This window comes from Balaenoptera borealis (assembly GCF_965194805.1).
Source record: "Balaenoptera borealis genome assembly, chromosome: 3".
Classification (NCBI taxonomy): domain Eukaryota; kingdom Metazoa; phylum Chordata; class Mammalia; order Artiodactyla; family Balaenopteridae; genus Balaenoptera; species Balaenoptera borealis.
Window position 1 is genome coordinate 122,018,787 of NC_138866.1, and position 23,327 is coordinate 122,042,113.

General features: G+C 56.7%; 2 protein-coding genes across 2 annotated transcripts; both read left to right on the forward strand.

The window, feature by feature from the left end:
• The first annotated feature begins 608 nt into the window (after positions 1–608).
• LMAN1L (lectin, mannose binding 1 like) lies at positions 609–17,036 on the forward strand. The gene is made up of 13 exons (XM_082388665.1): positions 609–5,169; positions 7,502–7,656; positions 7,788–7,877; positions 7,969–8,019; positions 9,436–9,579; positions 9,948–10,068; positions 10,641–10,696; positions 11,322–11,454; positions 11,742–11,911; positions 13,019–13,086; positions 14,046–14,169; positions 14,828–14,955; positions 16,019–17,036. The coding sequence occupies exons 1-13, from the start codon at positions 4,989–4,991 to the stop codon at positions 16,164–16,166; spliced, it is 1,569 nt and encodes a 522-aa protein (XP_082244791.1). The 5' UTR covers positions 609–4,988; the 3' UTR covers positions 16,167–17,036.
• A 160-nt stretch (positions 17,037–17,196) lies between these two features.
• Positions 17,197–22,066, forward strand: CPLX3 (complexin 3). Its single transcript, XM_082384299.1, has 3 exons — positions 17,197–17,405; positions 18,576–18,663; positions 20,387–22,066. The coding sequence occupies exons 1-3, from the start codon at positions 17,242–17,244 to the stop codon at positions 20,609–20,611; spliced, it is 477 nt and encodes a 158-aa protein (XP_082240425.1). The 5' UTR covers positions 17,197–17,241; the 3' UTR covers positions 20,612–22,066.
• Positions 22,067–23,327: the final 1,261 nt, after the last annotated feature.

Below are 23,327 nucleotides of genomic sequence, written 5' to 3' on the forward strand. Positions count from 1 at the left end.
TGTGCTTGCCCTGTGAGTGGGGCGGGGTGGGGAGCACCGCGGGGAGATGTAGCCGCCGCCTTATGTCAGCTGCACGAGCGAGTGTCCTGTGTCTGCCGTGGGAGAGCTCTCACTCCCCGCCTCTCCCGGTGTCCTGCTGCCGGCAGTCTTGGCCCTGAGGCCGTCCCGGGCTTGGGTCCCGTTCACAGGGTGATGCCTGGGCATCCCGGCCGCCTCTCCTGCCGTGTTGTTCAGGCCCTCAGCACGAGGGGGGCTGGAGCCACGGATGGGGGAGAAAGGCAGGCCTGACCAGCTGGAGATGGGCTCCCCTTGGTAGGAGGCAGGATAAATGTCTCGTGCTTCAGAGGAGATGGTGACCTGGAGCGGGATGGGGAAGGGGAGACTCTGATACGCCGGTGGTTCTCACAGTCCGCCTAAGATGTAGCACTGCCGCCCCGTCCCCAGCCCTATGTGTGCCCAGCCCCGTGCCTGAGGACGCAAAGGTCGGAGGGGGGGGGGTCTTCCCCACCCCACCTTGTGGGGCACAGATGGAGAATGTGGACCAACCATGGGATTTTCTCCTCTCGGGTTCCCCAGGGCCAGTGGTCAGTGCAGCACCTCTGAGGGCTGTGGGGGGGCTCACCGCATTCACTGAGACAGGCAGCAGGGGTGGGGTTCCCCTTGTTGTTGGCACTCTGCGCCCCCCTTTCCTAGCCAGCAAGCCCTGAAATCCAGGCAGTTCTGACTTGGCAGTAGGCCTCACATCTGCAGCTCCTCGGCCCGCTGTGGTCCAGCACCATCACCTCCCACAGCCCAGTGCTGCCACCCCTCACCTCCCCGAATCCGTTCTCTCTGCACACAGCCAGACTCATTTTTCTAAAACTAGACTGTTCATTCAACAACAAATATTTGGATACCTGCTGTGTGTAGGACTGGGGTTCAGCAGTGAGCAAAACAGACCCCATGGAGTTCACAGTTGGGAAGACAATCACATAGACAATTACAAACTGATAAGTGCTGTGAAAGAAACGTATATCATGGGAATCGGGCCTTGACTGTAGATCAGGGAGGACTTCCCAGAAGAGGCAGCATGTAAGCTGAGGTCAGAAGGATGAACGGGAGGGTAAGGGAGTGGATAGCATCATACCAAGAGGGAGGAGCCAGCTGGTCCCTGCTTCCGAGAAATCACGGGAGAGGGGAACTGAGCCTGCCATAGGTGTTAGCCACAAGGAGGTTGCTGGTGACTTTAGCAAGACCTGAGTTTGCTGGGGGTGGATTCCAGATCACAATGGCTAGAGGAGGTGCGAGGAATGCGGGAAGGTAGACAATCTTTGGAGGAACCTAGCTGTAATGAAGAGGAGAGGGGGTGAGAGGATATTTAAGGCAGCAGAGGCTTGAGCAAATCTGACTGCCAAAGGGAAGGACATTTACCTTGGGATAGTGTCCACATACTGAGAGGGAGGCGGAAAATATAGAGGGGAGGTCATGGTAGTGATTGAAGGTGGAACCTTCCCTAGAGCAATGTCGGGCAGCTGGAATCCAGACCGTGAGGGGCAGTGGGTCTGCGATGGGAGAGGGACTGTCCTGGTGAGACAGCCGAGGAGAGGGAATCACGCAGTGGCACACTGGTAAATGTCTGACACTCAGGTCTAGGGCAGGTGTTGGGGAAGGGAGCTCTGATGTATAGTGTGCCGATGTCCATGGTGTACCCTCTGCCAGGGTAGATTTCATGCTACCAACCTGACTTCATTGAAAGCAGGGATCAGGGTGGATTTTGACAATTGGCTCTCACTAGCTGGTCCGGAAGCCAGTTCAGGTTCAGAAACATGCAAAGATGCCTGTGGCCATGAGGTCACAAGAGGGGCCAGGTAGGCGTCATAATGGAGAATTGCACCAAGTGTGACAAGCAAGAATAAAGGGGCAAAGTCCGGCTGATGGGGCGCTGCGGGAATGCAGGCGCAGGTAACGGGATGTTCCTTCTACCTGGTGGCATGTGAGCCCCCCTCCTGCCCCCATTCCTTCATTACTTCTCCCCTCTCTCCCTTGGTTTATGGTTTTTTATTTTCCCCCTCTTTCTTCTCTCTCATCCTCCCCTTGTGCTCTACTGGCAACTACTGGCAACTGGCATGTCATAGATGAGCGAGACAGAGTTCTCACCCAAGGAGCTTACAGACCTGGGGGAATCCGCTCAGGACTCAGCTCGGTGCCCAGACATCTGGTGGGTGTTGCCCACTGCCAGCACCGAGCCAGTGAGGCAGAGGACGGAGGCATGGGGCGGCTTCTCAGACGTGTGGAGAACAGTCAGGGACAGGGTGCGGTGGTCCTGGCAAGGGAAGGGCACTGACTGGGCAAAGGCGGTGAGGTGCTTAAGTGTGGCCGGGCTAAGATGCCAAGGGGTGTAGTTTGGGAGCAAGTGAGGCTGAAGAGAAAGCAGGGCCCAGACCCCACCTGGCTTTGCAGGCCCCTGAAGGAGTTTAACTTTATGCAAAGATGACCAAGAGCAATTGAAGGATTTAGGGCAGAGTGACATAGATCTGCATTTTAGAAAGATCATTCTGGCTGCAGTCTGGCTAGAGGAGGTTGTTGCCAAGATCTTGGCTCTCTGTGCACCGCTGCCGAACGGAAATACGGAGACAGAGTTATAGAGGAGAAAGAAAAAGTGGCTTTATTTCTTTGCCAGGCAAAGAGGGAACACAGTAGTCTAGCGCCTCAAGGACTCTGAGCCACTCTTTCTTTCTCCTCCATAACTCTGTCTCCGTATTTCTGTTCGGCAGCAGTGCACAGAGAGCCAAGATTTTGGCAACAGGGTGGTGGTGTCCGGAGTGGAGACAGGGAGATGGTGGGGAGGCTGAGAGGCCAGACAGGAGGTGACTGATGGTGGCCTGGACAGGGGAAGCTGGTAGGAGGTGGAGAGGAAGATGAACACAGTTGGTGTTTTACTGAGCTGAGTTCTGTCACGCCTTGTTCTAATGGATGTATTACCTCACGTAACCCTCCAAACAACTCTTGGAGATATATGCTATTATTATCTCCATTTTACAGATAAGGAAAGTAAGGCTTGGAGAGATTAAAGCATCAGGTAACAGTATGAGAGTGGCAGGAGCAAATTGAAGAGCTTGCTGATGGCTGATGCGAGGATGAGGCAGAGGAAGGGATCTGGGGGGATTCCAGTCTCCAGCTTGATAAGGTGGGTGGTGCCACCCATTTCCCCCCAGCCCTGGAGGAGGATGTGCTGGGGGTTGGAGAAGAGGAGTTTGGTTTGGACATGTTGTCTGGTTTGGACATGTTGTCTGGGGGCCTTTGAGACATCCAAGCAGAGAGGTCTACTCCAGGGTTAGACATTCATTCGGGGCTGTGGCTCCAGGAGAAGCCAGGCTGAAAGTAGAGATTTGGGGATCATGGGCACAGCAATGGTGGTTGAAGCCATGGACGTGGACGAGCTTGGCCAGGTAGCACGTGGAGCCTGAGGAGAGACGTGACCCGTAAGGGGCCAGGGAGGGAGAACAGTGACCAAGAAGCAGGTCCTGGGATGGCCCAGGGCAGCAGAGAGGCAGGTGAGCCCTGGGGCAGGGGTTCTCAGAGCAGGGGGAAGAGAGGGGGTGTCCACAGCATTTCACGTTGCAGAGACCGTGTTGAGAATTGTCCACTAGGCAGAGAGAACGGGCATTGTCAGGGCTTGCTGGAGCAGTTTTCCTGGGAGGCGGAGGTGGGGAGGGCAGGAGCTGGAAGGACTTAGGGGGAGGCGAGGAAGCAGGGGTGGAGGGGAGCCCACCTTTCCACAGCTTGGCTGTGAAGGTGAAGGAGGAGAGCAGGTGGAGGTAGCTGAGGGCTTAGTGTAGAGAAATGAAGTTCTTCTTTTAGTGTGTCCTAAAATTTTCCATTTACAGCCTTGGTTTTAATTACCTTGTGGAGCTTCAGAATCTTAATCCTACTGGGGGTTTACAAAGTACAGTAAAACTTCAGCTACCCAGAAATCTTGGCAAGCGAGCTACTCTGGAAAACCAAAATGTATTTGGATGAAAATATTTGAAATATAGGATTTCTTACTTTTTAAAAACTTTTTTGATTATGGAAATTATCAAACAGATAAAAGTAGAGAGAAGAATATAAGGAAGCCCCACTACCCAACTTTATCACTTATCAGCTCAAGGCCAATCCTGTGCCATCCACACCCTGTTCCCCTCAAGCTCTGGGATATTTGGAAGCAAATCCTAGATGTTACATCAGTTCATCCGTAAAGCTTTAGTATGTTTCTCCGGAAGACATAAAAAAAAAAAAAACAACACTACCACAATACCATTATTACTCCTAAAAATTCTAACAAGAATTCCTTAATTTAATCAAATATCCATTGTTCAAATTTCCCCAATTGTCTCATTTTTTCCCCCATTTAGTTGGTTAAAATTAGGCTCCAAACAAGGTCTATGCATTGCATTTATTTACTCTGTCTCTTAAGACTCCCTTTCTATTTTCATATACTTTATTTGTTGAGGAAACCAGGTTGCTTGGAGGCATGAGCGTTTGGGAATATGGCAGAGAGCCGAGTATCGCAGCAGGGAGAGCAGGATAGGGAAGGATGGGGTGAGTAGGTAATGACCAGACAGTGGGGACATCCATCTGTGGGAAGGAGGCAGGATGTAGGGGCCCATCCCAGGCAGGGAGGAAAGTCAGAGCTGCGGAGGGTGGCCCGTCCCAGTGACCCCTGAGGCCCTGCAGCCGCTGGGGCAGAAGGGAGGTACAAGGATGGCCTGAGCCAAGGAGCAGGGGCAGAGCACAGGTTGGCAAGAGGTCGGGCTGCCCGTCAGGCTGGAGGTGAAGTGACGGGCGGGGCCTGAGGTCAGGCCTGGAAGGAACAGGATGTCTGTGCTGGGCAGGTGGGGAGAGGACAGTGCCAAAACCCAGCTCCTGGCCCATCCCAGCTCCTCCCCACCTGGCCCCATCCCAGGAGGCCCTCCCTAGCCTCCCAGCTGCAAATCCACCCTTGGGCCCGGATACCAGATCCCTTCACAATGCTGGTGGTCCGTGGCCTGGATCCCTTGCTCAGCTTTCTCCTCCTCCTCTTACTCCTGGACCCTCACAGCCCTGAGTGGGGCCACCCTCCTCAGCAAAGGTTTGAGTACAAGCTCAGCTTCAAAGGACCAAGGCTGGCATTGCTTGGGGCTGGAATACCCTTCTGGAGCCATCACGGAGGTAAGGGGACCAGCCATGCCCAGGGTGGAACACTGGAGGGGCTGACCAGCTCTGGGTGGCTGTGACTTGGTGGGGAGCAGGCCTGCCAGTACCAGCCACTGCCCAAGATGGGGCCAGGCCTGGGCAGCCAGTGCCAGGGGCCCAGGACCCCTCCCAGACCTGTCTCCTGCTCCACAACAACCCCACCCCCACCCAGCAGCCTCAGTTTCTCCTCTCTGCTTCTCCTCTTCTTTGCCCTGGGACTTCTCTCTTCTCCTTTTTTTACCCCTCCTTGGAGGACCCCTCACCCTGCCTCTTGGACCTGTGAACACACACACACACACACACACACACACACACACACGTTCATATGCTGAGTCCCAGACACACAGACACCAGGCAACTTGGACCAGCACCAACCTACACTTCGGCTCCACGCTGTTGGGTCTGTGGCTGTCCAAGAGAACTAGGGGGCTGCCTGGAGGGAGGCATCCCCATGGCCAGCTGTTTTGCCAGAGAGGGCCCCAGCCCTGCCCTGTATGTTTGTTGGGTGGAAGCAAGCATGAGAGCATCTTAGTCCATACTTTGTATCCAGGGCCTTCCAAATCCAGACCTACGAAGAATCTGTCTTCTGCTTGGTCTTGTTCTAAAAAGATTCTGGAGGACTTATAGGGACCTATGCAATAGAGAGAAGTTTAAATTAGGAGTGAGCAATAAGAATAAGACTTAAGGTTGAGGCCTGAAATGAGTTCAAGAATGTGGCTTGTTGCCAAAACATATGCTGTGAAGTCTGCCCACCCTTCAGAGTTGGGCCATGGATCTGGTTCAGAGCCTCCTAGCAGACAAACCAAAGAGAGAAAGCAGATCCACTGTGTATTTCCGTGTCTGTGAGATGAAATTTCTGAAAAACAGCATGATTCCTAACTGAGACCAGAACAAATATCCCTTTAAGAAGACGGGCCCTCTCAGCAGGGTTTTAGGCCCAGTCCTCCCTCACAGAGACACAGGAGGTAAGCAAAGGAGGGGGCTGTCCCTCATAGCCCCGAGCCAGGCCCTGCCTCAGGGCCAGGATGCCTGAGGGCCAGGATGGCCAGGCCCGTACCACGCTGGCTGCTCTGGGCCATGCCAAGTCTGGGGTGTTCCAGGCCATATAGGGGAGCAGAGGTATATTCCTCAAGGTCACCCAGTGATATGCTCATTGTCCATTCATTCATTCCTCCTTTTGTCAGACTCACCCCATGCCCTGTGTGCCCAGCCCAGAGACACAGGGCTGAGTCTGGTTCAAGGAGCCCACAGTCTAGGGGGAGGTCCCATGAACAATCCCCATGAGGCAGAGCACAGAAGGGTGGCAGGTGTGGGCAATCTCTGCCTCCTGCCTGCCACTCCAGAGGCAGTGGTGGCTCCCAAGGGCTCCAGCACTCCTGGCCTTGCAGCCTCTGAGCCTCCCTGCCCCCAGCTCTGGCCTTTGCCAAGCAAACAGGCTGGATTATCAGTCTCTAGAACGGCCGGCAGGGACTGGGCCCTGGGCCAGGTTCCAGGCTGGCAGGCCGCAGAGGAGGGGAGCCAGCAGGGGCGGGGCCTCTGATCGCCCTTCTCCTTTTCCTGCCAAGCCTGCCTCAGTTTCTCACCCCTTTCTTCCCTCCTCCCCCACCCCACCCGCACCAGTGGTAATTCTCACACTCGCTCCATCCCTCACCCTTTCCGCAGTCCTGCAGACCAGTTCCCACCTTCGCTTTCATACTTTCCCCACCCTGAGATGTCCCCTAGGTGCCCCCATCAGGAAGGCCCAGCCGCGCATGGACACACCCAGGTGTCTGTTCAGGGTCTAGAGTCCTGGCCCTCCACGTGGTTATTCTCTCCAGGTGATCCCCAGTGTTCTGTGGTCTCAGGCATGTCCTTTCCCTCATAGGGCCTCTGTTTCCTCATCTGAGAAACACAAAGGGTTGGACACAAATCTCTCTCATGGCGGAAAAAGCTTGTACTTTGGAGTCAGACGGAGCTGAGTTCCAATTCACTCAGTTCCTTAACTTTTCTGAGCCTTAGCTTTCTCATCTATAAAAGGGGGTCTTATAAAAGCAGGCCACACAGACCTGTGGTGAGGCTTACATGAGAATGCAGGGAAAGTGCTCTGTGTGGGTTTGGCCTCCGTTGCCCTCCCTTGGCAAAGGCCCATCCAGCCGTGCTGGGGTCCCACTTCTTCGGTGGATTCCTGTGTCGGACTAGCCAGCCTGTTATCTAATGGCTGTGATGTTACCTCCTTCCTCCTCCTGGAGCCCAGCCTTGACCAATGAGAGAGAATGATGGGGGAGCAGGGGCTGGTGGGGCCCAGACCCTGAGCTGCCCTGGTCCGCAGATGCCATCCCAGGCCTGGAGGAGGTACGGCTGGCCCCAGCCATGCAGAACCGGAATGGCGCCGTGTGGAGCAGGACCCCTGTCCTCTTCTCTGCCTGGGAGGTGGAAATGCAGATGAGGGTGATGGGGCCGGGGCGCCAGGGAGCCCAGGGCATGGTGAGTGGCCCCACCAAGGTCCAACAGAGGGGGTGAGTCAGGGGGGCTGGTGGTGAGCCCAGGGTTCCAGTGTCCTGCAGGGACCCTTGAGCTGAGGAGCTGGGGACCCGCAGACCGTGTGGTACACCCAGGGCAGGGGCCAAGTAGGCTCTGTCCTGGGGTCGCTGGACTCGGGGGACAGCATTGGGATCCTCTTCGACTCCTCGGCTGAGGATACCCAGGTGAGTCATGGTCTCCTGCCCGCCGTCCCGCCCACACCCTCACCCTCCTCCCTGTGCCCGTGGCTCAGGCTGCTTGTCACCTCCCACACAGAACAGCCCTGCCATCCGTGTGCTGGCCAGTGATGGGCACACCCCCTACGAGGTGCTTGGGTAAGGCCCCACCTGGCCTGCCCTGCACCCCATTCCTGCGCTGCGAGGGGCTTGGCGGTTACCCGCTCTGCCCACCATGCCCCTGCCCTGGCCTCTGGCGGGGAGCCCCGCTCCTAGGGCGGTGCCCTCCTTTCTGGTCTCTCATCTAAGCTGATGGCACTGCCCTGGGACTCCCTCCCACTCGGTCCCAGCGGTGCCTCCTCCTCCAGGGCCTGGGACCAGAGTTTGCTTGCTGTTCCTGGGAACCGCCCACTGAGTCCTCAACTCCTTCAACCCAACAGCCCCAGGCAGTGGGAGCAGAGAAATGATGCGGGGTGGGGCCCATGCTCAGTGTTTTCACTCACATCATCTCACGTTGACACTCTTGAGAAGTGGGGATTATTAGTGCCCAGTTACAGGTGAGGACACTGAGGCCCAGAGAGGGGAAGTGATTTGCCCCAGGTCACACAGCTGTGCACAGAGCTGAGATATGAGGGCAGACTTGCCCATGAGTGTCCATGCCTTTCCCGCACCAGCTGCCTGCCTGCCTGCACCGTCTTTTTCTCTCAGATGACGCAGCTGCCCGTCCCTCCTCAGCCAGGCTGCCTCCTCAGTAGCTGGGCCAGTTCGTCAGTGTCTCTCGGCAGACATCCCTTAGCTCGTAACAATTAGAATAATTGCTAACGTTTATGACCTGAGCTTACTGTACGCCAGGCACAGCGCCAAGTGCTTCACATTCATTACTTGGTTGACCCTCATAACAATGTTATGAGGGAATCTCAATTATTATCTTCATTTTAAAGGTGGGGAAACTCGCGTTTGGAAAGGTGAGGTAACTTGCCCCAGGTCACACGGCTCAGAATGCAGATACGGCGGCAGCTCTGGAGCTGGCTCCTCCCCTGCCCCGCGCCGCCTCCCTCTTGGCTGAAGGCAGTGATGACAGGCTCTCTGGTGTGAGAGCTTCTGCGTGTCCATGAGCCCAGAGAGACTCAGGACGGCTCGGGCTCAACACTCCTAACGCCCAGAGCAAGCGGCACCGCCCCTGGGGGGAGGCAGGCTGGTCACACTGTCCTTGGCTGCTAGGGTGAGTCTCGTGTTGTCTGTCCTGCTGCAGGCCAAGCTTGGCAGAGGGAGAGGCAAGAGAAGCCGTACCCAGAGGGAAGCCCGTGGGACGAGGCCCGGGGGACTGGGGGTGGAAACCCCACTGTTGGTCCAGGCTCTGCCCCCTAGGGAGGAGTCCCAGGGAGGGTCAAGTCCCAGCATTCCGCCAGGCAAGGCCTGCTTTCCCACTCCCCTCTCTTCTGCTACGGGAGCAGAAGACAGCAAGGGTGGCTCGAGCTAGGCAGCAAGGACAGGTCCTGCACCAGTGGGGGTGGGTGGCACTGCAGGCCTGGGCAGAACGGCCTCTGGGACCACCCCTGCTGGTTAGGCCTTGGGTCCTGTGCGGCCTGGCTGGATTCCAAGTGCCCACAGGGATGGAGCCCGCCGGGTGCTGGGCTCCTGCCACCAGGACTTCCGGAACCAACCTTACCCCTTCAGAGCACGGATCACCTACTGGGGGCAGAGGCTGCGTGTGAGTCGCCCCTCCTGCTTTTGTGGGCCCACCGGGCAGGGAGTGCAGATGACAGGGCTCAGAGCTTTATGAAGGCCCATGACCCCACAGACACACCTGTGACACCACACAGGGTCCCTGGCACATGCGAGCAACACCCCAGGGATCCTCCTCCCTACACGGACTCCTAACTGGCCCTGAGCACATGCTTGGGAGGGCTGGCGTGAGACCGGGTGTGCCAGCCCCTGCGCACCACTCCGACACCAAACTGCTACCTGCCTTCCGGGCCAGGGGAGCCAGTGAGTAAGGCGGGGACGATCCCCTTGCCGGGGTCAGGGGAGAGGAGGGGGCTCCCTCTGCAAGGGGCTCACGCCCTCTGTGCCCCTCAGGTGTCTTTGAACAGTGACCTCACTCCCAGCGACCCGAATGAGGTCTGTGTCGATGTGGGGCCCCTGCTTTTGGCCCCCGGAGGTTTCTTTGGGGTCTCGGCAGCCACCAGCACCCTGGCAGGTGAGGGCCCCTAGCTGGGAGCTGCATGGCAAGAGGAAGAGGGACAGCCGCAAGGGACGTTTAGAGAAATGGAGCAAAGGGATGTGATATAACAGAGAACCCATGGAGGAACTCAGCTGGAAAGCAGGGAGCAACCAGAGGTGGGAGTCCTGGAATGCCAGGGCTTTGGTCTTTAGACTGGGTGCTGGGGAGCCATGGAAGGTTTCTGAGGAGGACAGTGACATGGTCAGAGCCATGCGCAGGAGGCGGCCTCCCTGTGGTGGCTCCTGCCGGCAGGGCCTGGGCCTGAGGGTGCTGCTCGGCCTGTGGTCACGGCTCTAGGTCAGGACCGTCCAGTTTTCTCACTCACTGGGGGTCCCCCTCTGGCTCTGTGTGTGGGTCAACCCTCACAGCCCACCCATCTGCTAGTCTGATCCTCACGCCTCTCCCATGCAGTGAACAAGACAAGGGTCAGAGCTGCCCAAAGTCACAGATCTCTTGCCTGCCAGGAACGTAATGGAGGCTGGGGAGAGAGGGCTGAGTGAGTCAGTTGCCGGGTGGAAGCTACCTTCCCTCTCTAGCCCCTTTTCCAGATGACCATGATGTCCTGTCCTTCCTGACCTTCAGTCTGCGTGAGCCGGGTGCAGAGGTAGCGCTGGCCCTGGGCCTTCCCTGGGGGTAGGGCTGGGGGAGAGGCAGCCCAGGGTTCCCTCCCCTCTCCGGATGCTCTGCTCATGTCCAGCTACCAGACCTGTCATTCCAACCCTTATCTCTACCTGTTCATGGAGCTCTGCTCAGGCCAAGCCTTGTGCTAGGCAGTGCTGGGGACCAGAGGTGACCAGAGCCAGGCCAAGTCTGTCCTCAAGGACCTCCCAGCCTGACTAGGAGCTATGGGAGCACAGAGGGGTCCTAACCAGCCAGGAGAGCAGGGAAGACCGCATGGCAAAGATGAGCTTGAAAGAACACAGGGAGTGGCATGGACAAAGGCCTGAGGCCTGAGAGAGCTGCTGGGGTCTGGGCTGCAGCAGGAGGGAAGGGTGTGAGGGTCGGCAGTGCAGTGGGGCTGGGAGGACTGGAAAGTTCTGGGCCTGGTGGCGGAAGGAGAACCAGCTGTATGGGGAGGAGAACCAGCGGGGCGGGGGTGTCTTCCCATGCTGGGGTGAATGTTTGGTCAGGGAGGGGGGACTGGGATTGTGGGAGGCCCTGTGAGGAGACTCCCCGGCCCCCAGATCTCCCATGGGTTTGGGGCCTAAGTTTTCATCTTCTTCCTCCAGCCTCCCCCGCAGCCCTTCCTGGAGACAGAGCAGCTTCGCCTGGCAAGGCAGCTGAAAGGGCTGCGGGCAAGGCTGGCCCTGGGCACCAAGGAGGACATGATTCCAAAGCCGAACTGTGAAGTCCAGGAAGAGGGTAGGGACCCAGGGAACGGGCAGGTGGGGCATGGCCCCGATTGAGGGTCACAGGATCCTCTTCCCTTCGAACCAGGAGTCCTTTAACCAGTGAGGACATGGAGGCCTGAGGATGCCATATGTAAGCAGGCTCTGGGGCCCAGGTGATGTGTCCTGTCCCTGCCCCACCACCCAGACACCTCTTTCCAGGGAGTCTTGGAGGCAGAAGCCACACCTTTCTGGCCCTCCAAGAAGCCTTCGAAAGATAGGATCTGTTGCCCCACCCCAGCTGCCGGCTGACTGTCCCAGCTCTGCCCCAATCCCCAGGGGAAAGAAGCTTTGACCTGGAGGAGACACTGCACAGACACAGCCAGATTCTGCAGGCTCTCCAGGGTCTCTCCAAGCACTTGGCACAGGCTGAGAGGCAATGGAAGAAGCAGCTGGTGTCCCCAGGCCAGGCCAGGCCGGAGGGAGCCTGGGTGAGTGGCCCCTCAGGCATCCAAGGGTCTGCCTGCAGGCCTGGAGAAGCCGAGCCCCATAGGCACTGGGTCTGATGGCACCAGTGGGCTCCCTCTGTCCAGAAAGAGGAGCAAGCACCGTACTTGGGAACTAGTCTCCCCCAAGGTCTGGAGGGAAAGGAGGGCAGGGGTGAAATGCTGCAGGTCGCAGGATGGGGTGGACCTGCCAGGCAGGGGAATGGGCAGGAGGGCGGCTCTGCACAAGAGAAGGCTCACAGAGCCCCACGGCTGGGGCTGGGGAAATGAGTTGCCACGTATTTAGATGTGGGTCTCCAGACAAGTGACAGAAATAGACCGGGTGTTTATCTGCATGTAGCTCCACGTGTGATTTGATTCACATACGCTTGCTTAATGCTCAGAGGCACCAGAATCCTCGTTTCCCCTCCACTGCCATCCTGGCTTCTCCCCTGGGGAGTCATGTCCCATGGCAGACCCAGCCTGGGGCCTGACAGCTGAGCTCAGTCAAGATGTTAGATGCTGGGCAGAAGAGGCCAGCGGCTCCTGTGAGCTTTGCTGGGCTCTGGCAGCTCGAGGTTTGAATCATGTCCTCAGGACAGAGCAGCTGAGGCTGGGCTGCTGGAGTGGGGCAGAGGGGAGGGAGGCCACACTCCAAGGCCAGGTCTCCCTGATCCTACTGCCAGACCCAGGACTCCCCCTGCCAGGTTCTACCCACCCCTGGGAGAGGTGGCCAACTCTCCAGGTCACTCGTCAAGACAACGGCCCAAGCACCGGGAGTTGACTGTGCCCTGGGGGAAGTGGGGAGGAGAGGACTGGCCTCCTTTGGGGGCAGCACCACTTCTGGAAAGGGGAGGGACTTTGAGAAAGCTCCCAATTGGCCACTGTCAAGGGGGAAACCACCATCCTCAAGGAGAGGCTTTGAGAGGAGGGGGGAGTCAGAAGCCCAGGTGGAGAAGGTCAGATAAACCTAACGTATCCCAAATGAGGAGGGTCCAGGTAATGGGGTAAGGCATGTAGAAGGAAGAGGGCTGCAAACCCCTGGGGAAGGTGAACTCTGAGAAGAGAGGGGCTGTGCCCTGGGCCATAGAGAAGAGGCTGGCACTCCTGCAGGACTCAGCTAAGGTCAGTGCCCTACTCCGTGGACAGTGGACTCTGCTCCAAGGCCTGCAAGAGATGAGGTAAGGGCACAGGGAGATGAGGATCCTGGGGGAGAAGGAGGAGAAGTCCCCATCCACCAACTTGGCTTCTCTGCCTGAAGACCCCCCCATTAGTCCTCTATTCCTTTCATCATTTCCTGAGCACCCAGCACAAAGTCTGGAGCATAGCAAGGGGCTAGGGGCCGAGTTAGGTTTGTTGAACTGACCTGAAATTAACTGAATCAAGTTAAAATTTTGAAACTCCTAGTTTAAGCACAACTCCCTGAGACATTCTCACCCCAGGGATCGTTAGTAAATTTGAGCCTTCCTTCAGTGATAGCTTCTGGAAGGAGGGAACTTTTTTTTTGGCTGCTCCACGGGGCATGCGGGATCGAACCTGCACCCCTTGCATTGGCAGCGCGGAGTCTTAACCGCTGGACTGCCAGGGAAGTCCCAGCAGGGAACATTTTGATGGGGTTCTTGGAGGGAGCCCAAGCAAAATCAGGCCCAGTTTTGGGGTGGGCAGTCCATGACTTCATTTTACCCTCCTCTGGCCTCCCAGCATCCCTCTCTAGGCCAGGCCTCTGGAGTTACCCATGGAGCCCTGGGTGCGGGGGGTCACCTTGATGCCATGGGAGAAGGATGGCTTCAGGTTGTATGCTGTGGCTGCACCCAACCCCAGCCCTCCTCCCTACATCTAGATGCCTGGAGGAGGGAAGATGGGATGAGGAAGAGGATCTAAATCCCTGGGGGCCAGAGACTGATGGCAGAGCCCAGGGAGCCTGGGGTTGAGACAGACAGCTTTAGGGAGATGCTTCTCTGAGCTAAAGCTGTCTTGAGGAGAAGCTCTGGGGTAAAAAGACCAGTCCCCAAAAGGAGCCGTATGAATGGTGCCTGTTCCTCACCCAGGTGCTGCCTTTGGGGATTATGAGAAATGGTTAGGCAGTTTGGGTGCAATCAGAGGGGATAATGAGCTCTTTCCCTTGGTTTCCACCCTCCAGGGATGCAGCTGCTCACATGGCCTCAAGAGCCCAGGTCTTCTATCTGCCTGTGGGCACCAAGCATCATTTCTTAGAGCTGGCCCAGATCCTGAGCCTTCTGCAGAAGGACCTGCGGGGTCCAGTGGTGAGGGGCAAGGAAGGGGGGACCGTGGGGCTCAGCCCCCTTCTTCCAGCACTTCTGCAGCCCCAGGCCCCTCCTGCCTTTGCCCTCCCCTCCTGGGACTCCTGTCAGGCACACCTGTGTCTGTGTCTGTGTGTGCATGCACACAGGCATGCAGGCACATGGATCTCATCTTCTCTCTGCCTTCTCTGCTCTCTGGAGAGTCCCACAGACCTCAGAACCAGCAGAGCCCTGGAGACCACTTGGCCCAACTCCCACAATGACCAGAAGATAAATGGGAATGGGCTGTGCCCAAGATCATTCAAAGCTTCGTGGTGAAGTCCACTCTTCCTTGTGCCCCGCCCCATCTTGCTCTTTTCCTTGCCCTCTCCATCACGCTGTCTTTTGCTCTCTACTTCTCTCTCTTGCTTATCTCTAGAGACTTCGGCCCCCTGGAGATCCCAGGCCCCAGGCCCTCCCAGCTGTTCCCACAGATGGAGCCATGGGACCTGGGGTGGGGAGGCAGCTTTGTACTTTGCCCTCTCTCCAAGTTCCCTGGATGAGAGTCAGGGTACCCCAACACTGGGAGAGGGGAACAAAGCCAACAGTGGCCCAGATTCTAGGTCCCCTCCCTCCTTCTGGGTAAGAAGCTGATCCAGGATCTTAGAACATCTCCTTTCAGAAAGCGGCAGCCAAGGACTCCTGCCCACCTGGTCGGCCCCCAGGGGTTTCCTCGTGCCTGCAGCCTGGCATCTTCCTGTTCTTCCTCCTCATCCAGACTGCAGGCTTCTTCTGCTATGTACACTTCAGGTGGGCCTTCCCATGGCAGGACTCCCCACACCTACCTAGCATCTCTTGGGTCTGGGCCATAGCCATTCAATTTGAGAGAGGGGATACTGAGGCCCAGCGGGGGACCTGCATGGTCCACCAGCTGGCAAGGAGCAGCGCCCAAGTTAGGACCCATTTTTTCAATAGAGACTACTGACTATCTGCTCATCTGCTGGTCCCATCTAGGTCCTACCCTCACAGAACTCACTCTCTAATGTGAGAAACTGACAAGTAACTGACAGTCACATCCTTTGTGGTCAATGCCATGATGGCAGGAAGCTCAGGGGCGTTAAGAGCGCAGGAAAAAGTACTTGAGCCAGCTTGGGGAGATCAGGGAATCATCTGGAAGGGACATTTGATATGGGTCATCAAGGCCACCAGGAGTTTTCCAGCCTGACAAGATAAGTAAAGGCATTGATATAGAGGAAACAGCATGAGAAAAGGCATGGAAGCATGAAAAAATATATATTTTGGAGAAAAAGTGGCAAGTTCAATACTGTAGAGCAAAGGGTGGGACCAGTTTGTGAAACTGGGCAAAGAGAATTTAAAAGGTTGGGGGGAGGTCACTGTTTCTGCTTAATGAGTGTTTGTAAATGAATGAAACACTTAGAGATGTAAGGTGTGCTATGGAGCTTAGAAACGAGACAGTCCTTGTTGGTGGTATTTCAAGGCAAGAAGAATCAGTGTGCGCTGGGATGGTCCTGGAGGAGGAGTGAAGTGTGCTGAGTTTTAAAAACACAGTGGGAGAGGGGATGGCCTGCAGATGTGGAGAACAGCAAAGGTATGAGGTGGAAATGATGACGGGCTTATGTGTTATATATGATTGCAATGGTGGCCATAAGGCTGGAACCACCTGGACAGACCTTGAATGCCAGGAGGAAAGTGTGGTACTGATGGAGCAGGCCCAAGGGAGCCATAGAAGGCCCCAGAGCAGGGGGTGCTATGGTACAGTGAGTGTAGGGAGGTGGGTGTAGTAAATATAAGGAGCCTGGTCTCAAGAGCCCAGAAGGGAGAAGACCAAGTAGACTTCTCTCCCTGGCAACAGGCAGGAGCTGGACAAGAACCTTCAGGACGATTTGTCCACAGGCAGCCTTCCTTTGAGTCCTGCACCACAAGTCCCTAGGACCCTGGGGGCTCTGAGGAGGCAGCCCCTCTCCCCCAGCATACATGGGCGACCTACCTCAACGCCCTGAAGAAATGTCCACTTCTCATCACTAGGAAGTCACTCTATGTCTGGGAGGTGGAGAGCTTGGCCAGTGTCCTCTGCCTCTGGGTACCCAGCTTTTACCCACACCTTAGCTTTTGGGGAGCTCCAACCTTATTAAAGGTGATTTCCCTCTCCTCATGCTTTGATATGTTCATTTACCGTCCAGCTTCACCTTAACCTCTCTGAAGGCAACCTCTTCTAGATGGTAGCTGAGAGTGGGCTCCAAGCAGGCAAGGAGGCCAAGGACTGGCTTGACTGACAAAAGACCAGATACAGATACCCCACAGGCCTTGAACCCTGGGCTATGGTGGGAGATGGAGTCACAGCTGTGTATAATTCTGTCCCCAAATTCAGCCAGAACAAGGAGTGGTGCCTCCAGGTGCCCTTCCTGGTCCAGCCCAGGCAGCATCACCATGAACAACTCTCTCTCGCTGCTCCCTGTAGCTCCAGGGGTCAGCAGGGCAGGCGCGTGACCCAGAACTCTGAGAGGCAACCCATGGAGCCATAATTGGGATTCCCTGCTCTCTGATCTCCCTCCCTTTCCCAGTGTCAAGCTCTCTGGGCAGCTGCTGGGGCAGCGGGTTGGAAAGAAGGTTGGGGAGGGCCCAGGGCTACTCGCATTCCCAGCTGAAATCCTGGCTACCCGGGGGAGGAGGAAGTGGGGGGGAGAATAGGGAGCAGTGTACTGGGCGCATAACAGCACAGCTCGTTCCCCTGGGGAGCGACCCCCCCTCCCCGAACCCCTCGCGGCCGGCCCCAATCCGTTGGCAGCAGTGCCCAGATGAGCTTGGCATTGAAGGAGGCACGTGGGGGAGGCGGGAGTGAGAAGCGGGCACGTGGTCCAGCCTCCTCAGCCCCGTGCATGCCCCCCGCCCCCTGTGAGGAGGGGTTTGGGGAGGTGGAGGCGGGCCCGGACAGGGGCGGGCGGTGGGCGGTGCAGAGCGCGGGGCTCCTGCCGCAGGCAGGAGCTGTCCGTAAGACCTAGTGCTGAAGTAGGCGCGGACGTGCCTGGGTGCCCGCCGCGTGGTACCCGGCGCCCGGTGCCCGGGCCAGCGAAGACCATGGCGTTCATGGTGAAGACCATGGTGGGCGGCCAGCTGAAGAACCTCACTGGGAGCCTGGGGGGCGGCGAGGACAAGGGGGACGGGGACAAGTCGGCCGCCGAAGCGCAGGGCATGAGCCGAGAGGAGTATGAGGAGTACCAGAAGCAACTGGTGGAAGAGAAGTGAGTGGGATCCCTTCCTGGCTCCAGCAGCCCTCCCCACCCCCCAAGGGCCGCCCGGCCCACCCTTAGGGCAGTCTCAGACCCCGAGCCCCTCCCCTACTTTTCTAGACGAGGTGAGAGGCAGGGATGCGCCCTCTAGGCTGCCCCCAGAGCCATCCCATCTCAAACCCAGAACCCCGCTCCACATTCGGGCCCAGAGGGAGTGGGGGAAGGGGAGATAGGGGCCTGGGACAAGGTGAGGGCACGTGCATTTCTGACGAAACAAGTAATCCCTTAATCCGATCTGGTCCCAGCCGTCTGTGTCTTCCAACTGGAGCTCTTCTGAGCCTGAGGCTCTGAGAAAAGCGGTGCAGCTGAGGCGGAATCAGTCATGGAGACAGATCCTGAGATGGGGTCACTCATAGGTAATTGAGGCTACTTGTGTGAGGACGACGCTGGGACAGAGAGGGAGCTGGAGTGGCGTTAGGGGCTGAACTCCACAGCTAGGCTGTTTGGGTCAGATCCTGGCTTCGCTTCTTTTTATCTGGGTGACCCTAGGCAAGTTACTTAACCTTTCTGTGCCTCGGTCTCTTCTTCTGTAAAATGGCAATGGTAATAAAACATGCCTTATATACTTATGAGGGTTAAATTACTTAATGCACATAAACTGCTTAGCGGAGCGCCTGGAACATGGCAAATCATTAAATGTTAGCTATTATTTCACTTAATCGTGATAACAGTTTTGTGAGTTGCAAAGTCTTATCCCCATTTTACAAAAGAGGAAGGTAAGTGACTTAAAGACATAAAGTGGTAGTGGATCCAGGACGCGAACCCATGTCTGTCCCGAATACTTTGCCCCACACAACACAACCTGTCAGGAAAGGAAAAGAGCAAGTCGGAGACTGCGAGGGACATATGTTAGGGTCCGCAGAGACAGACAGCCAGACACCCCCGCCCCGCTAGCTCCCGTCCAGCGACGGGTACGGAGGCGATAAAGGGCTCTGTGATAGCTGGCAGAGGCAGTAAAGATTAATCCCGGCTGGTCAGAGCGCTGAGCACCCTACATACAGGCCCACGGGCAGGAGGGATGCAAACTGCGCCCAGGACCCAGAGACCCTTCCCGCCCCTTCCTCGCAGACCCCGCCCATTTTCTCAGCCCGGGCAGTGATTCCGCCCCCGGTGCCCCCACAGGATGGAGCGGGACGCGCAGTTCACGCAGAGGAAGGCAGAGCGGGCCACGCTGCGGAGCCACTTCCGAGACAAATACCGGCTGCCCAAGGTAAGCTTAGGAGCCCGGGGTTTTAAGGCACCACCGGGACCCCTGAGCTCTGGGCTCCAGACTCCTTTGCCCCGCTCCTGGCGCCGCAGCTCTCAGGGAGTGTTTGACTAAATCATGGGTTCTCTCACTCGTTCATTCATTCACCGTTAACTGGAGCCCACCAAGGGCGAGGGCTTGGCGCTGAGGGGTAGTCCAGTCCTCGGGAGACTGATAGGTTTGTGTTTCTGGAGCCAGTCCAGGCCCCTTCTCTCCTCTAACGCCCACTCACCCAACCCAGAGTCAGGCCTAGGCAGATGGAGAGTTGGAAGGCAGTAGATTTTACCACAGGTAAAATCTCTTGGGGCTTCTGAAAACCCAGGGAGGGAGGTGGGTGGAAAGAAGGCAGCACCTTCTGTGGGCCAGGCACTTGACCTTCACACCCTTACCTAACCCCTCAGTAACTCTGCCAGTTAGCTACTACCCACATCTACAAATAAGGAAACTGAGGCTCAGAGAGATTAAGGGACTTGGCTAAGGCTGTACAGCCAGCGAGCGATGTAACTAGGATCAGAGATCAAGCCTCTGCCTGCTGAGCCTGCACTTGCTCCCGGACCCCTGGCTGCCTTCCGGAGTATGAAGTCTGTCTGCAGAGAGCAAAGGAACCCCTTTGGTTGGCCAAGCGGCCAGGAGGATGTCTCCCCTAGGTACTGCAGCATCAGATGACCATATAAGTGTTCTACTCCTGTTGCCTAAGGAGGGAACTGAGGCACAAGCCACTCCCAGTGCCCAGAATTGTGCTAGACTCTGAAGAGAAACAGAAGCACAGGCTACGGTACACCTGACCTTGATCTTGCACTTGAATTGGAAGATCAGATATGTGAATGTCACATTCACTCACTCAACAAATGTTTACTGAGCCCCTGGCTGCCTCTGACTCCCCACAGCACACTAGTCTTTTGAACATCTCTCTAAGGGAGAGTTAAACTCAGCTAGGAATGGAGTCATTCCTCCAATGCTCGCACTAAGCATATAAGAGACACAACTCTGCCATCGGGGAACACTGAGTCAAGTAGGAGAGAGAAGACTTGGCTGTAACTGAGTAGGACATAAAGTGGAAAGCCCCAGGGCCCCCAAAGGGACAGCGAAGTGCAATGACAATCAGTAGGCAGGTGCTGTGCAAGGAGAGCACAGATGTTGGAATCAGGGACATAGGTTTAAATCTAGCTCCCTCACTTCCTAGTGGTGTGACCTTGGGCAAGTTACTTAAGTTATCTGAGCCTCAATTTCCTTTTTTGTAAAATGGAGCAAACAATACCTACCTCACAAGGTTGTTGTGAGAATTAAAAGCACTCAGCTCAGTGTCAGCCACAGGATAGGTGTTTGGTGAATGGAACCCATCACTGTGATTGGTAACATCCTTCAGTGTAGTTAATGATAGTCAACACATGACTTAGCTGACTCAGTCTGACTCTGAAGGATTTTCATGTTGTCATTACTCACTATGCTAGTGTCTTACCTTCAGCATCTCAGAGTGAAGTAAGGTGGTGTAAAAGTGCAAGGTCTCCACATCCAAGCGTCAAAAGCTTGATCCTGGGATGGGGAAGGGGGACTGAGCTCACTGGAACATGAAGCTCCAGAATCTTGGGGCCTGGAACCCAGTCCAGGCCTCCTCCCTGCCACTCAACTCTGGGTTCTCACAGACCTCCAACCCCACCCCACCCACCCCTTCTCCTCTTCCCTTCAGAACGAGACAGATGAGAGCCAGATCCAGATGGCAGGTGGAGATGTGGAGCTGCCCCGGGAGCTGGCCAAGATGATTGAGGAGGACACAGAGGAGGAGGAGGAAAGGGCCTCGGTCCTTGGGCAGCTGGCCAGTCTCCCTGGCTTGGACCTTGGCTCACTTAAGGACAAGGCCCAGACCACATTGGGGGACCTCAAGCAATCAGCTGAGAAGTGCCACATCATGTGACTACTTCCTCTGGGGTTGCCCACTGGGGTGACCAGAGGGCTGGCCCCACATAAGTGCTAACAGCATGCCTCAAATTCCAGGGACCCATATCCCATCTTGGCTTTGTTTCCCTGCCCCAGGCCAGCCCCAGGACCCTTCTCATCCATGGCTCCAATCTGCCTTCTGCTTTCTCCCTCTCCACTGGGAGCAAAGTCCCCATTCCTCACCCTACCCCTCAGGACCCACCCTCCCTACTCAGCCTGGGAAGGCCTCCCAAGATTGTAAGAATAGGCCCGACCCTCTCTGGCCATGGCCCCAAGTTCCTGAACATAGAAGCACACACAGAGGGACACACAGAGGGACACAGAGACCCTGGCATGTGCAGAGGGATATGCCGCAGATGCATCCTGGCACACGCAAACACAAACACAGGCCAGCTCCCCTGGGTGCCTAGCTCCTCTAGACACCGACATTCAGATGCGCTTAGAGAGAGGCTTGAGGCAGACACCCTCAGCAGTCAGGAGGCCTGAGTTCAAGTCTCCACATTTACTCTCCTTAAAACCCAGTGTCCTTTCTGGGTCTTATTTCATCATCTATAAAATGGGAATGGACTGGGTGATTTCTAAGACTTTCTAGCTTGGCCTCCCTGGCCCCTGAGAGTCAACCCCACACCCCTCGTTGGGTAGGGCGGCAGCTGCAGCCATAGTCTCAAGCGGCTGCCACTGTGGGCTCTGGCTCTTGGAAGCTGAGTGATGCTGTGTGAGGGGCCGAGTGCCAAGGATGAAGCTGGCACTGAACAGCAGCCCAGGTGGCTCCGGGCCTTCTCTGGGCCCAGGGCCCAGCCAATTTCTGTTCTGTTCCTGTAGAACTCTCTCTGGATTCCATAGCTGGATTTCCTCTCTCAGCTCAGTGAAAAATAAAAATTCCAGATGACCTGCCTATTCTCCCACTTCTTACTGCCCTCCAGGAATCTTGGGTTTCACAGGCCCCTAACCCTGCCCTTGGAGGGGTGTCCTCTGCCTCCTCACCCACAGCTTCACAGGAGTGCCAGCTCCTATAAGATAAGATATTCAAGCTCTGCCCTCTCAGGGCCCTGGGCTGGGGCGGGGTCCCCGCACTGACGGAGCACCAGGTTCAGCCTGTGGCCAGATGAAATAGATCTGGGCTTTGAGGAGGCTGTGGCAGCCATCTGGATGGGCGGCACCTCAGGAAGGCAGGGCCTCTAGGTCACTACCTGAGACTGTAGGAGGGGCTGAGGCTCAACCACAGCTGTCTCTGGCACCTGTGCCTATATCCCCCTCCACACCTTGGAAATGGAAGGTGTAACAAAAAGAAGGCAGGGCAACTGTGTTCCAGCCCAGGCACTGCTGTGTGACTTTGAGCAGGTCCCTTTCCCTCTTTGAACCTGTTTTCCCCCCTGTGAAATTATGAGCCCCCACCCCTGCGCAATAATAATACCTGTTTCAAAAGGTGACCATTTGTAAAGCCCTTGGCACATGATGGACCATATCAATAAATGGTAACCCATTCTTTAAAAAAAAAGTGAAGAGTCCAAATCTCATCCTCTCATCCTGCTCACTGGTGTGTGTGTGTGTGTAGGGGGGTGTCCAGGAGACCAACCAGGAGGGTCCACAAGCAGGCCATCCCAGGGGCCGGAGAGGAACAAGGTGCTACAGGCTGACCCTGGTGCCCCCACTTGACACCAGCCTGTGGAGAAGCCAGCCAAGATTTACAGGTGGAAGAGCCATCCGAGGGTTTGGTTTCAAGGGCAAAGCTTCTGTTAGGGCTCCTTTGTAAAATAAGAACAAGGAACATAAAACCTGTGCTATAGGTAACGTGGGGAGGGACAGGTGGAGGAGAGAGGACGAGGAGTTAGGAGGGTGGAGGCAGGGAAGGATGCAGGCCCAGGAGCTGGGCAGTGCTGCTCAGGCTGTCACACTGGGCCTTCTCTCTTGAGCATCCCAGGGGCAGGGGTCTGGTCCTCTGAGCTGCTCCTAGGCTGCCCCCCGGGGTAGTCACTGGACGAAAACCCCTCCTGATCTTCCTGGAGCTGGAGGAGACCAAGTCCCGGCCCCAGGCTGTGTGTGGGGGGCGGGCATGGGCCTCCTTGGCAGCGTCAGCAGCAAGGCTCACATCAGCACTCCACCCTCCGGGGCCTTCTGCCTAATGGGATTGGACAGACCCCTTTCCCCTCAGTGGTTTGCAGGACCAAGAGCAAAAGAGGCAGGAATGCGGGCCGTGGGGAGGCTGGGGGGTGAGCACTCACTGAACCCTCACAAAATGGGCTGGTTGGGGCCTGGGGTTAGGGAGCAGGAGGTTCCTTCCTCACAGCCTGAGAACCCTAAGCAGCTCTGGCCTGTCTGCACGTCCCTGGAATCGGGGTGGGGGGGGTGGGTAGCGGAGGCTCTGGGGCAGGAGCTGGCTCTGGGGCTCAGGCAGAGATGGGCACGGAGGGCAGGCTGAGAGGTCCCCAGGCTCTGCTGGCCTCCCTGCCTCCCGCTTCCTTCCCCTGCTCTTCTCCCACGGTTGGTCCCTTGGGAGAAGGGCCCAATGCTGGCTGGGCTTGGGGGACTTAGCGGAGGTAGGAGGAAGGGCAGAGTGAGCGCCCAGATGCTGGGGGGGTGGTGGGCAGCAGCGGGTGGAGGGGGCCTGCCCCCCTGCCTTAGGCACTTTCTTTCTTTTTTTTTTTTTACAGACCTAGTTCTAACTGGTAGTCGAGAACCATAGATACATCACA